Source organism: Microcaecilia unicolor, chromosome 2 (genome assembly GCF_901765095.1).
Source record: "Microcaecilia unicolor chromosome 2, aMicUni1.1, whole genome shotgun sequence".
Taxonomy (NCBI): domain Eukaryota; kingdom Metazoa; phylum Chordata; class Amphibia; order Gymnophiona; family Siphonopidae; genus Microcaecilia; species Microcaecilia unicolor.
In genome coordinates, this window is record NC_044032.1 from 5,516,688 (window position 1) to 5,530,149 (window position 13,462).

At 44.2% G+C, this 13,462-nt stretch overlaps 1 protein-coding gene across 1 annotated transcript in view; it reads left to right on the top strand.

Moving 5' to 3' along the window:
- The window catches only part of LOC115461770 (B-cell differentiation antigen CD72-like), a 109,593-nt gene that overhangs the window by 50,929 nt on the left and 45,202 nt on the right, over positions 1 to 13,462 (top strand). Inside the window, exon 5 of the mRNA XM_030191815.1 lies at positions 1,073 to 1,218. Within this exon, the coding sequence (XP_030047675.1) occupies positions 1,073 to 1,218 (146 nt within the window). The remainder of the gene's footprint in view (positions 1 to 1,072; positions 1,219 to 13,462) is intronic.

The following is a 13,462-nucleotide window of genomic DNA, read 5'->3' on the forward strand; positions in this document are numbered from 1 at the left end:
TACGCAGCGCTGTACAGTTTAAGAAAGAAGGACAGTCCCTGCTGAAAGGAGCTTACAATCTAAAGGACGAAATGTCAAGTTAGGGCAGTCTAGATTTCCTGAATGGAGGTATAATGGTTATGTGCCGAAGGAGGTGGTTATGTGCCGAAGGCGACATTGAAGAGGTGGGCTTTGAGTAAAGATTTGAAGATGGGCAGGGAGGGGGCTTGGCGTATGGGCTCAGGAAGTTTATTCCAAGCATAGGGTGAGGTGAGGCAGAAAGGGCAGAGCCTGGAGTTGGCGGTGGTGGAGAAGGGTACTGAGAGGAGGGATTTGAGCGAAGGTTTCGGGTAGGAACTTAAGGGGAGATGAGGGTAGAGAGGTAAGGAGGGGCTGCGGATCGAGTGCATTTGTAGGTTAGTAGGAGAAGCTTGAACTGTTTGCGGTACCTGATCGGAAGCCAGTGAAGTGACTTGAGGAGAGGGATTATATGGGCATATCGGTCCTGACGGAAGATAAGACGTGCAGCAGAGTTCTGAAATGGATTGAAGGGGGGATAGAAGGCTAAGTGGGAAGCCAGTGAGGAGTAGGTTGCAGTAGTCAAGGCGAGAGGTAATGAGAGAGAGATAAGTGTTGGCGAGAGGAAATTGCAACCACAATATGTCCTCCGACCACCTCGGAACTATACAGATAGTGCCAGAGGGGTCCAAGGGTGAAGCTTGGGTGGTGCAGGAGGTTATCGGGTTAGTGGCCATGTTCAGATCACTAACTGGAAAACCTACCAGATAAATGTAAGACAGCAAAAAACCTGCCCCAACTTTATCCAGTCAGCTATTTGTTTAGTGGTCTGAATATCACTGTTAATGGATATTCAGCACTAACTGATATCTAGATACCAGTGTTTAATGTCAGAATTTATTTTAAATTGTGGCAGCCGGTGTGTTGCGCAACTGTTGACCACCTCATTCAAATATTGGCCCTTTAGTTCTTAGTAAAAAATGGCGTTACTAGCTTTTTTTTCTAAAAATTTATATAAGAATGCTTTTTCTCATGAAGAACAAACTTTTTTTTTTTATCACTATTTTTCCTGTAGAATGTTGTCAAGAAGGATGGACATTGGTTAGCGGAAAATGTCTCTACTTTTCAGAAAAGACGGACACTAGGGAAGAGAGCGAAAAAGATTGTACACGTAAAAAGTCTGTACTACTTAATCTATCACAAGGAGATGCACAAGTAAAGGTACGTTGTTCTGTGTATCTACTGTATTGTAATTTATTGTGAATGAGAAGCTTTTGGCTACTGGCTAGGAGTTATCAGCATCAAGCTCTTTGTGAATTAATTTTGGCAGGGTAACTGGCTGTGCTCTTATTTAGTCCTTCAGATGGAATGTGAAACAGGCTATGATGGGAGATGAGGAACTTGTTGTCACAGGGTATGTGGATTTGTATTCAGAACCTGATCAGGTCCGAGAGTAATTAGTGCTGTAAGCCTTCTTCCCCACATCCTCAATAAGGGAACTCACAGCACAGAGATAATTAGCAGAATGATTTATTTAGATTTTGCTCACACCTTTTTCAGTAGTAGCTCAAGGTTCAGGTACTCTGGATATTTCTTGTCCCAGGAGGGCTCACAATCTAAGTTTGTAGCTGAGGCAATGGAGGGTTAAGTGACTTCCCAAGATCACAAGAAGCAGCAGTGGGATTTGAACCGTCCACCTCTGGAATGCAAGACTGGGGCTCTAACCACTAGGCCACTCCTCCACTCAGCAGCATTCCATGTGGAATCTCAAATAGTAACAACATTCCAGAATCTCAAAAAGTGGCAACATTCCATGTAGAATCTTCAATAGTAGCAACATTCCATATATTTATTTATATAGATTTTGCTCACACCTTTTTCACTTTTTCAGTAGTAGCTCAAGGTGAGTTACATTCAGGTACACTGGATATTTCTCTGTCCCAGGAGGGCTCACAATCTAAGTTTGTACCTGAGGCAATGGAGGGTTAAGTGACTTCCCAAGATCACAAGAAGCAGCAGTGGGATTTGAACCGTCCACCTCTGGAATGCAAGACTGGGGCTCTAACCACTAGGCCACTCCTCCACTCAGCAGTATTCCATGTGGAATCTCAAATAGTAACAACATTCCAGAATCTCAAAAAGTGGCAACATTCCATGTAGAATCTTCAATAGTAGCAACATTCCATATATTTATTTATTTAGATTTTGCTCACACCTTTTTCCAGTAGTAGCTCAAGGTGAGTTACATTCAGGTACACTGGATATTTCTCTGTCCCAGGAGGGCTCACAATCTAAGTTTGTACCTGAGGCAATGGAGGGTTAAGTGCAGTGGCGTAGCCAGACCTGACATTTTGGCTGGGCCCAGAGGTAATATGGGTGGGCACTATATATATATATATATATATCTATATATATATATATATTGTGAGAAGGGAGAGGCTGTCCTACCCTGGTTAGGCCCCTAGAGGGCGCTGTTCCCCTAAAATGTCCAGGGAGAAGGGCTGGGTGAGTCGCTGAAGGGAGCCAGTAAGGGGAGGTATAGCTGGAGGTAGCTAGGACCGGGGAGAGTCCTGGAGGGGAAAACAGGTGCAGCAGGTTATGGGCTGGGTCCTGTTTGGCCATTAAACACTTAATACCCCCACCTGAGTGGTGAGGGGGAGGAGGAGAGCTAGCAGTGGAAGAAGAGAGCTGGTAGCTGAAGCAGGAGGTCCCCATGTGAAGTACTGGCTGAGCCTTTGGACTGGTGGTGAACTGTGTGCAAAGCAAGGAAGCTGGCTGGGGTAAGAAGGCCCTAGAGTGCCAGGTATAAGAACTGTGTGTTACAAGGACGGACTGGGTGTCCGGGTTATAAGGAAGGACTGGGGTGTCCATGTTGCAAGGAAGGATTGAGTGTCCAGGTGCTTAAGCTGGAAGATTGAACTGAGTAAGAAGAAAATGTTTAAGCTGGAAGGACTGTTTAAGCTTGTAAAGGTGTTTTAAGCTGGAAGAAGTGTGCCCCAGAAAGGGGGAATAAAAGATTTGTATGAGAAATATCCTGTTGGTGAGACCCGACTGTGTTTGCCTTTTGAGAAGCAGTTCACCCTGAGCAGAAAGGGGCAGTAGAATAATTAGCATAAAATCTGCATACTGTGAACCAGCTCACCCTGAGTGAAAGAGGGACCTGGGATCCTGAGGTGGGAGCTTCATCTTCACAATAGCCTCATCTTGACAATATATATACCGTATTTTTCGGACTATAAGACGCACTTTTTCCCCCCCCCAAATTTGGGAGGAAAATGGGGGGGTGTGTCTTATAGTCCGAAGGTAGCGATTTCCCTCCCTCCCGCCCTCCCCTCCTAGTTCGGGATCGCCCTCCTCCAGGCCCTGTCACCACTTCTCCCCTACTCACGTCACGTGATCTTCCCTGGTGGTCTAGTGACGTCCGGGCAGGAAAGAGCCCCCTCTTTCCTGCCCAGCGCGCTGCTCTCCGTCCTCCTGTATGCAGCCTGACGGTCTCGGCGAGATTCAAAATGGCCGCCGAGACTGCAATTCTCTGCGGCCATTTTGAATCTCGCCGAGACCGTCAGGCAGCATACAGGAGGACGGAGAGCAGCGCGCTGGGCAGGAAAGAGGGGGCTCTTTCCTGCCCCGACGTCTCTAGGCCACCAGGGAAGATCGCGTGAGTAGGGAGAAGTGGTGACAGGGCCGGGGGGAGGGCGATCCCGAACAAGACGCACCGGAGCACCTAGGTTTTAGAGGAGGGAAAAAGGAAAATTTTTTTTTTCCTATTTCCCTCCTCTAAAACCTAGGTGCGTCTTATGGTCCGGTGCGTCTTATAGTCCGAAAAATACGGTATATATATCTACATATATATATCTATATATCTATATATATATATAGATAGATAGATAGATAGATAAATATAGAGACAGAGACATGAGTAGTGTTTCTTGGGATACTTCAAAATAATGCCTTAGAATGCACTTGATGATGGCTTTCTAAGTATTCTGCACAACAGCTGCCCTGCATCAACATAAACCACTTACTTAATGTGAAAAAAAACTATCCTATTTTCCAAGATGGCCCTCAGTGCCTCCTTATTTCTCCATTCCTCCCTCATTTCACTTTTTTTGATATGACTTACATAAAGGTCTATACTTTCCCCTTTTCTGCCATCTAATGCTGTACAAGGCAAAAACCTTTGGTTCAGTTTGCTTGTTTGTTTCAATCACCCATTTGCTTCTTTTTCAGATTTTGAATTATTTGAATCATGTGGGTCGATTAAAATCAATGGGGAGGGCAATTTTTTCACTCTGTGAGGGTTTTTAATCAGTGTGTAGCCATACACCAAAAGTGGCATGAACAGACACCATGGTACCAATAGAAGGGCAAAAGGCACTAACAGTGGCATCCAGACCCCAAGCAAAAATATAGAAAAAGTATAAAATGAAAAACTATGTACTGATCTTAACTGACTGAAAATTATGATTTAAGATTTTAATAATGATTGTGGCACAAAATTTGGAAACAGCATTACCTGTTTCCTCCAGCTGTATCAGGGATCGGCTATGTCAGGAAAAAATAACCTCTCCCTTAAAATCTGACAGAAAATATAACAATCCTTGTGAACTTGCCAAATCTCAGAAACACTGGAGCAGCAGCTGGAGATGGGCAAAAGCAAACAACATTTTGCTCATTTTACACAATATTTATTTTATTGTACTGGTCCAATTTTAAATCAAAAATACACAACATAAAGCCGCCCCTACCATACAAACACAAAGATATTTACTCCATGGGTCCAAAAATTATTCATTACTAGAACATACTTTTAAAAATGGACAAAGAATTACCTGGCAAATCCAAAAGTCTCTTGCTACAGGGCCTACGCTTCCAGCCACTGCAGGCTTGGTACAATCAGGGTCTCTATCTCAATTAGATCAGGTAGTCTCGCAACCTCCAACCCTCAGTCTCAAATCAGCCGAGTGGAGCGAGAGCGAGGCTGAGTGCGTTGCCGCGCACAGCCACGTCATCACGGTACCGCTACCGCGTAGGATGGATGGAGGGAACAACTATGACGCGCTGTGTGGCCGCGATGCGATCTGCTGCTGCAAATGCATTTTTCAGCGCCGGGCCGAAGGTAGGCGGGCTGATGAGCCTGGAGAGATCAGCTGAGCCTGAGCTGGTGCCGTTTCTACCGTGGTCGCTTGGGTGGGCGGGCCTGAGGTGAAATTGGGTGGGCCTTGGCCCACCCGTAGCTACGCCCCTGGTAAAAGTGACTTACCCAAGATCAAAGGGAGCAGAAGCAGTAGCCGTAGTGGGATTTGAACCAGCCACCTCTGGATTGCAAGATTGGTGCTCTAATCACTAGGCCACTCCGTGCCAGAGGCAGGAACAAGTGGGCGTTGGATCTGGGGGCTTGAAAAAAGGGTCAGGGGTTATAGGGGGTGCCACTATACACCAGGGATGATTGTAAGTTAGTGGTGAGCTTCTCGGGGGGGGGGGGGGGGGGGAAGGGAAGGGGCCCCACCCACTAGATTACCAGGGAATTTTGTGTTGATGTTGGGAGTGGGGGTGGGGGTGGAGCAGACAGGGTGCTCACTAGACTACCAGGTATTTTATTTCTTACTGTTGGTGGATGGGAAGTTGGGAAGAGGGAGGGAGGCCTTTAACTACCAGGGATAGGGGCCACACAGAAAGCCAGGTCGAGGTGTATCACTGAGCCAATCACTGCGCAAGCACTGACAGGAAAAGGTGCCATTTAGAATGACCTGCATATTACTGTCGGTCATTTGTATGCTCATTGATTATAGCACGCTGCGGCAATTTCGCTCAACTGTGAAGCTTTCGTATGGGCCCCCTTGTAACTTAGACCAATTGCTCATATTTTGTTTAACTGAACATATAACTTGCCTTGAGTTTAGCCACCCGTTTATTCCAATTAATTTTGTACTTCCCATCTTGCCTCCATCTGTATATCTGCACTTGGCACTGACTATTTATTTATGCTACCTGATATACTGCACATTAGCCTCAGAATAGGCAACATGGCAGTTTACAATAAAAAAAAGGGGTTAAGATAAAAGGAGGCACTAAACAGAACGGAGTGGAGGAGTGACCTAGTGGTTAGGGTGGTGGACTTTGGTCCTGGGGAACTGAGGAACTGAGTTTGATTCCCACTTCAGGCACAGGCAGCTCCTTGTGACTCTGGGCAAGTCACTTAACCCTCCATTGCCCCATGTAAACCGCATTGAGCCTGCCACGAGTGGGAAAGCACAGGGTACAAATGTAACAAAAATAAAAGAGATACTATTGGAGATTCTACATGGAATGTTGCTACTACTGAGATTCTGTTGCTACTATTTGACATTCTACATAGAATGCTAATGTTGCTATTCCACTAGCAACATTCCATGTAGAAGCCTGCCCTTGCAGCCGCGCAGGCTTCTGTTTCTGTGAGTCTGACGTTCTGACGTCCTGCAGGACGTTAGACTCACAGAAACAGAAGCCTGCATGGCCACATTGAGTGGCCTAGTGGTCAGAGTGGTGGACTTTGGTCCTGGGGAACTGAGGAACTGAGTTCGATTCCCACTTCAGGCACAGGCAGCTCCTTGTGACTCTGGGCAAGTCACTTAACCCTCCATTGCCCCATGTAAGCTGCATTGAGCCTGCCATGAGTGGGAAAGCGCAGGGTACAAATGTAACAAAAATAAAATAGATACTCTTGGAGATTCTACATGGAATGTTGCTACTATTGGAGATTCTACATGGAATGTTGCTATTCCACTAGCAACATTCCATGTAGAAGCCTGCGCGGCCACATTGGTGATCTGCAAGGGCCGACTTCTACATGGAATGTTGCTAGTGGAATAGCAACATTCCATGTAGAATCTCAAATAGTAGCAACAGTGGAGGAGTGGCCTAGTGGTTAGGGTGGTGGACTTTGGTCCTGAGGAACTGAGTTCAATTCCCACTTTAGGCACAGGCAGCTCCTTGTGACTCTGGGCAAGTCACTTAACCCTCCATTGCCACATTGAGCCTACCATGAGTGGGAAAGCACAGGGTACATATGTAACAAAAAAGAAATATAGCTGAGCAGAGGCCTAGATAGCAGAAGAGGGGAAGGATTTGAGGAAAAGGTGGGTCTTGAGTAGAGAGGTTTGGTAGCCATGTTAGTCCACTTTTAAAAGTAATCAATAAAAATAAAACATGGAAAAGAAAATAAGATGATACTTTTTTTTATTGGACAAAACTTAATACATTTCTTGATTAGCTTTCAAAGTAGGTTCTTAAAAGAGGTGAGCGGGATGGTTGGTTTCTGATGGAGAGGAGCACATCATTCCAAAGTTTGGGACCTATGTATCTAAAGGTGGAATTCCTTGAGACTTTAAGATGAAGGACAGAGGGTGGGGTGAGGGTCAATAGATTTTGATCTACAGAGCAGAGACAGCAGAGAGGGGTGTAGGGAATTATGATAGAAGCAAAATAAGAGGCTACTGGTCAATGGGATAAGCAGTATATGTTTTGTATTTTTGGGGGATCTTTTCAGGTATATTGTGACCTGGATTGGCCACTGTTGGAAACAGGATGCTGGGCTTGATGGACCTTTGGTCTGTCCCCGTATGGCAACACTTATGTACTTGTGTACTTGGGATTCTGAATGGAATCTTGCTACTCTTTGGGGTTCTACATGGAATGTTGCTACTCTTTGAGATTCTGAATTGAATCTTGTCACTCTTTAGGATTCCGGAGTCTTGCTACTCTTTGGGGTTCTACATGGAATGTTGCTACTCTTTGGGGATCTTGCCAGGTATTTGTGACCTGGATTGGCCACTGTTGGAAACAGGATGCTGGGCTTGATGGACCTTTGGGCTTTCCCAGTATGGCAATACTTATGATGGGATTTGTAGACAAGAAGGAAGATTTGTATTTGATGCAAGTGATGATCGAGAGCCAATGTTCATAGTGGAGACAAGGGGTCACATGATCAAAACAAGTAGCACTGTGCAGGAGTTTAACAGCAGTTGACTGGATGAGCTGGAGGTGCTTGAGTTGAAGAGTAAGGCCAGAATAAAAGAAATGACAGTAGTCAAGGCATAGGGTTTTCAACTAGATTCAGATTCACCTGGCAGGGTTAATCCAGTCCTGGGCTTACCCCATTGCATGGAGGGACTTGTGGTTCTGATTTCCCCATTGGATTCCTTAAGAAAAGCAAGGCTACATGTCCCTGTATACATTGGGGTAAACCCAGGACTGGAACAACCCTGGATGAATCTGGATCCAGTTGGCAACTCGATTAATTAATTAATTAAAACTTCTAACCCGCTTACAACCAAAGTAGCTACCATATAAAACATACATATTAAAACCCATACACACACCCATAAACATTCTCCATCATTATGATCACCATCAGGATACTGTCATATATACTTTCCCCTAATAGTCAGGTAAGAAAGCCTGTACAAAAAGCTGCATTGTTAACAATTTCTTAAATTGCAGAAACCTCACACATAAACGCAATTGGCCAGGTGACGCATTGCATTCAATGGTCCCACTATGGAAAACACTAAAGCTCTTGTCACAGTATACTGAATGGTAGTAATTAAATCCAGAGCCAATTGTTTGGTAAAGTTAGACATCAACACTCTATCAAAGAACAACAAACCAATCACTGACTTGAAATACCATGGAATCTTAGAATACAGAGCTTGATGAATAAGGGGCAATGCTTAATGCTGCACCCTATACTTTACAGGTAACCAATGTAGGCCCTTCAACACCTGTGTCATATGGTCAAATTTTGAAGTTCGAACAACTAAACTTGAGGCAGCATTTTATACAATTTGTAATGCTCTAAGCCTATATCCCAAAATAGGCAGAATATTATAATAATCAAATTTTTACAAGACCGTAGCTTGTAACACACTCCTAAAATCAGCCAGACACAACATAGGCTTCAAATGAAAAAAGAAGTCGCAACTGATGGAAAGCTGACTGAATTGCATAAGCAATCTGTTCCTTCGTTGTGAGTTGAGCATTCAAGATCACACCCAACAACTTTATTTCCTTCTTCACAAACCCATCTGTCTCACCTACACGAATAGTCTGGGGCCAACATTCATCTCCCCACAATCAAAATTTCTGTCATATCAACATTCAGGGCTAATTTATTAGATAACATCCATTTGCCTATCTCATTCATGTAAGTTGTCGGTTAGAGTAGTAATTAGTTCTAAAACGCAATCGTGTCATTTGGAGGAGCTGGTTATAGGGACTCCCTGTATTAATGCAGAGATGTTTTCACCTGGTAAAGAGCCACCAAAATAGACATCATCATGTTATGAGAATCAGGTGGTCCACAATCGGACTTACTATTTATAGGCACAAATTATTTTAAAAACATTAATTAGATTGAAAACCGGGAGCACTTGACATCTTTTTTTTTCTGTGCAAACATCAAAAGAAAAAGATGGCATATGACAGCTTGCTCTTTTTGTTTTGTGGAATGCAGAGAGGTATATTATAAAAATGCACTTTTTTTCATTACTATTATTTCAGAGAGAAGTATTAAATAATGAGAGAAGGGCTTCATTCATGCAGAAGTTCTGTTCAGAGTCAGTCTAAATGTGCCAACATTGTCCAGTTCAGCACACTATTAGCTGCCAAGTTCATACAAAGTTAATTATGTTCAGTGGAAAATAAATCTGTTGGCTCAGGCTGCTTGATCTCTGAATATTCAATCACTGTTTCATTATTGCTATCAAGTACTACATATTATGGGCATTTGCTTTAAACTTTGATTGTTTTAATTTATTTATCCAGACCTTATATTGCTTTTTAAATCCAAAGTCAAATCCTACAGACCACTGTCCTATGCTGCTCGTCTATATTGGCACGAATAATACTGCCAGGTGTCCTACTGAACATATCAAACGGGACTTCATGGATTTGGGCCAGAGGGTAAAGCACCTAGGTGCACAGGTGGTATTCTCATCGATCCTCCCTGTTGAAGGTAAAGGCAGAATGAGAGAAGCTCGCATCCTGGAGCTAAATGTGGATGGTGCCAACGTGAGCGCTTTGGTTTCCCAGACCATGGGATGACTTTCCAAGAGCTACTGAGTGGTAATGGTGTCCATCTATCAAGGAAGGAACGGAGGGTCTTCAGCAACAGGCTGGCTAAAGTACTAAAGAGGGTTTTAAACTAAATTTGTTAGGGATGGGTAAAAAAGTCCAAAAAGCCATAAATAACCCTCAGGAAGGTAGGACATCGAATGCTCCTATGGAGAAGTAACATCTGGAGAGCCTTGTATACCAATGCCTGCAGTATGGGAAACAAACTTCTAGATCTAGTGGCTTCAATGATAGAAGCAGACTTGGATTTAGTGGCGGTCATGGAGAACCATAACTGGGATATAGCTATACCTGGCTATGATCTATTCAGGAAGGAAAGGGTAGGAAAAAAGGGTGGAGGAGTGGCATTATATTTAAGAATAATATTAAAGTGACAGAACTGCAGGACACATGGGGTATGGAAGAAGCACTGGAAAGAGGAAAAGGAAAATGTATTTACATTGGAATAATATACAGGTCACCTTCACAATCCGAAGAAATGGACAGAGACTTAATTGAAGGCATCTACAAGATAGCTAGGAAAGGGGAAGTACTACTGATAGGTGATTTTAATATGCTGGATGTCGATTGGGGCATCCCTGATGTGGGGTTGTCCAGAAGCAAAGGGATCCTGGATTCCCTACAGGAGGAATTGTTTCAGCAGTGGATAATGGAACCGACGTGGGATGGAGCAATTCTGGACCTGGTGCTTAGAAACAGAGACAACTGTTTCTGATGTCACGGTGGGAGACCATTTAGCGTCTTGTGATCATCGAATGGTGTGGTTCAATATTAAGACAGAGGAGAAGGCGTATTCGAGAATGAAGGTCATGGATTTCAAAAGAACTAACTTTGCTGAGATGGGAGAATTTCTCATGAAAGAGTTAGTAGGATGGGAACAGTTGAAGGAAGCAGAACAGCAGTGGACAAGACTGAAAGAAGCTGTTTTAAAGACAGCTAACCTTTATGTTAATAAATTACGTAAAGGAAAGAGAAAAAGAAGGCCACTCTGGTTCTCGAACGTAGTAGCCGAAAAAGTAAGGGAAAGGAGGTTAGCCTTCATATGATATAAGACGACTCAGAAAGAAGAAGACAAGCAAGAATACCTGGATAATCTAAGAGATGCTGGAAAAGCTGTCAGGAAAGAGAAGAAGCAAATGGAAGAAAATATAGCTAATGTGGTAAAATTGGGGGATAAGATGTTTTTCAGATATGTAAGCAACAGGAAAAAGTGCCATAATAGCATTCTAAGGAGCAAATCGAGGGGGAGGAATATGTGGAAGCTGATAAGGATATAGCTGAACTGTTTAAACAACTATTTCTCTTCTGTGCTCATGGGACCGCAGAAAAATGCAAATGGGGATGGATGGATGGTAGACCAAGACCTGTTCTCAGAGGGGGCAGACTGAAGAAAAATGTCAGGAAGTATTTTTTCACGGAGAGAGTGGTGGATGCTTGGAATGCCCTCCCGCGGGAGGTGGTGGAAATGAAAACGGTAACAGAATTCAAACACGCGTGGGATAAACATAAAGGAATCCTATTCAGAAGGAATGGATCCTAAGGTGCTTAGCCGAGATTGGGTGGCAGAGGCAGCCGGTGGTGGGAGGCGAGGATAGTGCTGGGCAGACTTATACGGTCTATGCCAGAGCCGGTGGTGGGAGGCGGGGATAGTGCTGGACAGACTTATACGGTCTGTGCCCTGAAGAGGACAGGTACAAATCAAAGTAGGGTATACACAAAAAGTAGCACATATGAGTTTGTCTTGTTGGGCAGACTGGATGGACCATGCAGGTCTTTTTCTGCTGTCATTTACTATGTTACTATGACTGTGTTTGTGAGGTGCTAGCTAAACTAAAAGACAAAGCGATGAGGCCTGATGGGATACATCAGAGGGTGTTCAAGGAACTCGGAGAAGTTCTTGTGGCTCCGCTGACAGACCTCATCAGTGCCTCCTTGGAGTCCGGTGTGGTTCTGGAGAAGAGCAGATGTAGTCTCATTGCATAAGAGTGGAAGTAAGAAGGAGGTTGGGAATTACAGACTGGTCATTCTGAACTTGATGGTGAGTAAGCTAATGGAAATGCTTCTAAAGCAGAGGATTGTGAGGTTTCTTGAATGAAATGCAGGACCCGAGGCAGCATGGCTTCACTACAGGAAGGTCATGTTAGACAAATCTGATTGATTTCTTTAATTGGGTGACCAAACAGTTGGACGTGGGAGGGGCACTAGATATGGTGTACTTAGATTTCTGCAAAGCCTTCGACATGGTTCCACATAGGCAACTCATAAATAAGCTGAGTACCCTCGGTATGGGACCTAGAGTAATTGACTGCGTTAAAAATTGGTTGAATGGAAGGAGACAGAGGGTGGTGGTAAATGGAGCTTGCTTTGAAGATAGGGAGGTTATCAGTGGAGTGCGCAGGGATCGGCCCATGGGCCGGCTCTTTTTAACATCTTTGCGAGTGATATTGCAGAAGGGCTGTCTGGTAAGGTTTGTCTCTTCGTGGATGATACCAAACTCTGCAACAGGGCGGACACCCTGGAAGGTGTGGATGACATGAGGAAGGACCTAGCGATACTTGAGGAATTGTCCAATATTTGGTAACTGAGATTTAATACTAACAAGTGCAGGGTCATACAGTTGGGTCACAAGAATCCAAGGGAATGATAAATATAGGGGGTGAAGTGCTTCTGTGTACAAAGGAAGAGTGGGACTTGGGGTGATTGTGTCTGAAGACCTTAGGTAGAAAAAGCAATGGTCATAGCTAGAAGGATGCTTGGGTGCATAAGGAGAGGGATGACCAGCAGGAACAAAGAGGCGACAGTGCCCTTGTATAAGTCTCTGGTGAGGCCCCACTTAGAGTACTGTGTCAATTCTGGAGACCACAGCTACAGAAGGATATAAACAGGATGGAGTAGGTCCAGATGGCGGCTACGAAATTGGTAAGCGGTCTAGGGCATAATACATATAGGGACAGGCTCAGGAACCTCAACGTGTATACACTGGAAGAGGAGGGAAAGAGGAGATATGATAGAGACATTTAAATATATCAGGGGCATTAATGTACAGGAAGTGAGCCTTTTTCAAATGAAGGAAAACTCTGGAATGAGGGAGCATATGATGAAGTTAAGAATAAATAGGCTTAGGAGAAATCTAAGAAAGTATTCGTTCATGGCAAGTGTGGTGGAAGCATTTAATGGCCTCCCAGTAGAGGTCGTGGAAACGAGGACTGTGTTGGAACTTAAGAAAGCATGGGACAAGCATGTAGAATCCCTTAGGAAAAGGAAGCGTTAGTGGTTACAGAGGATGGGCAGACTGGATGGACCATTTAGCCTTTATCTGCCATCATGTTTCTATGTTTCTAAGGGTGGTTAA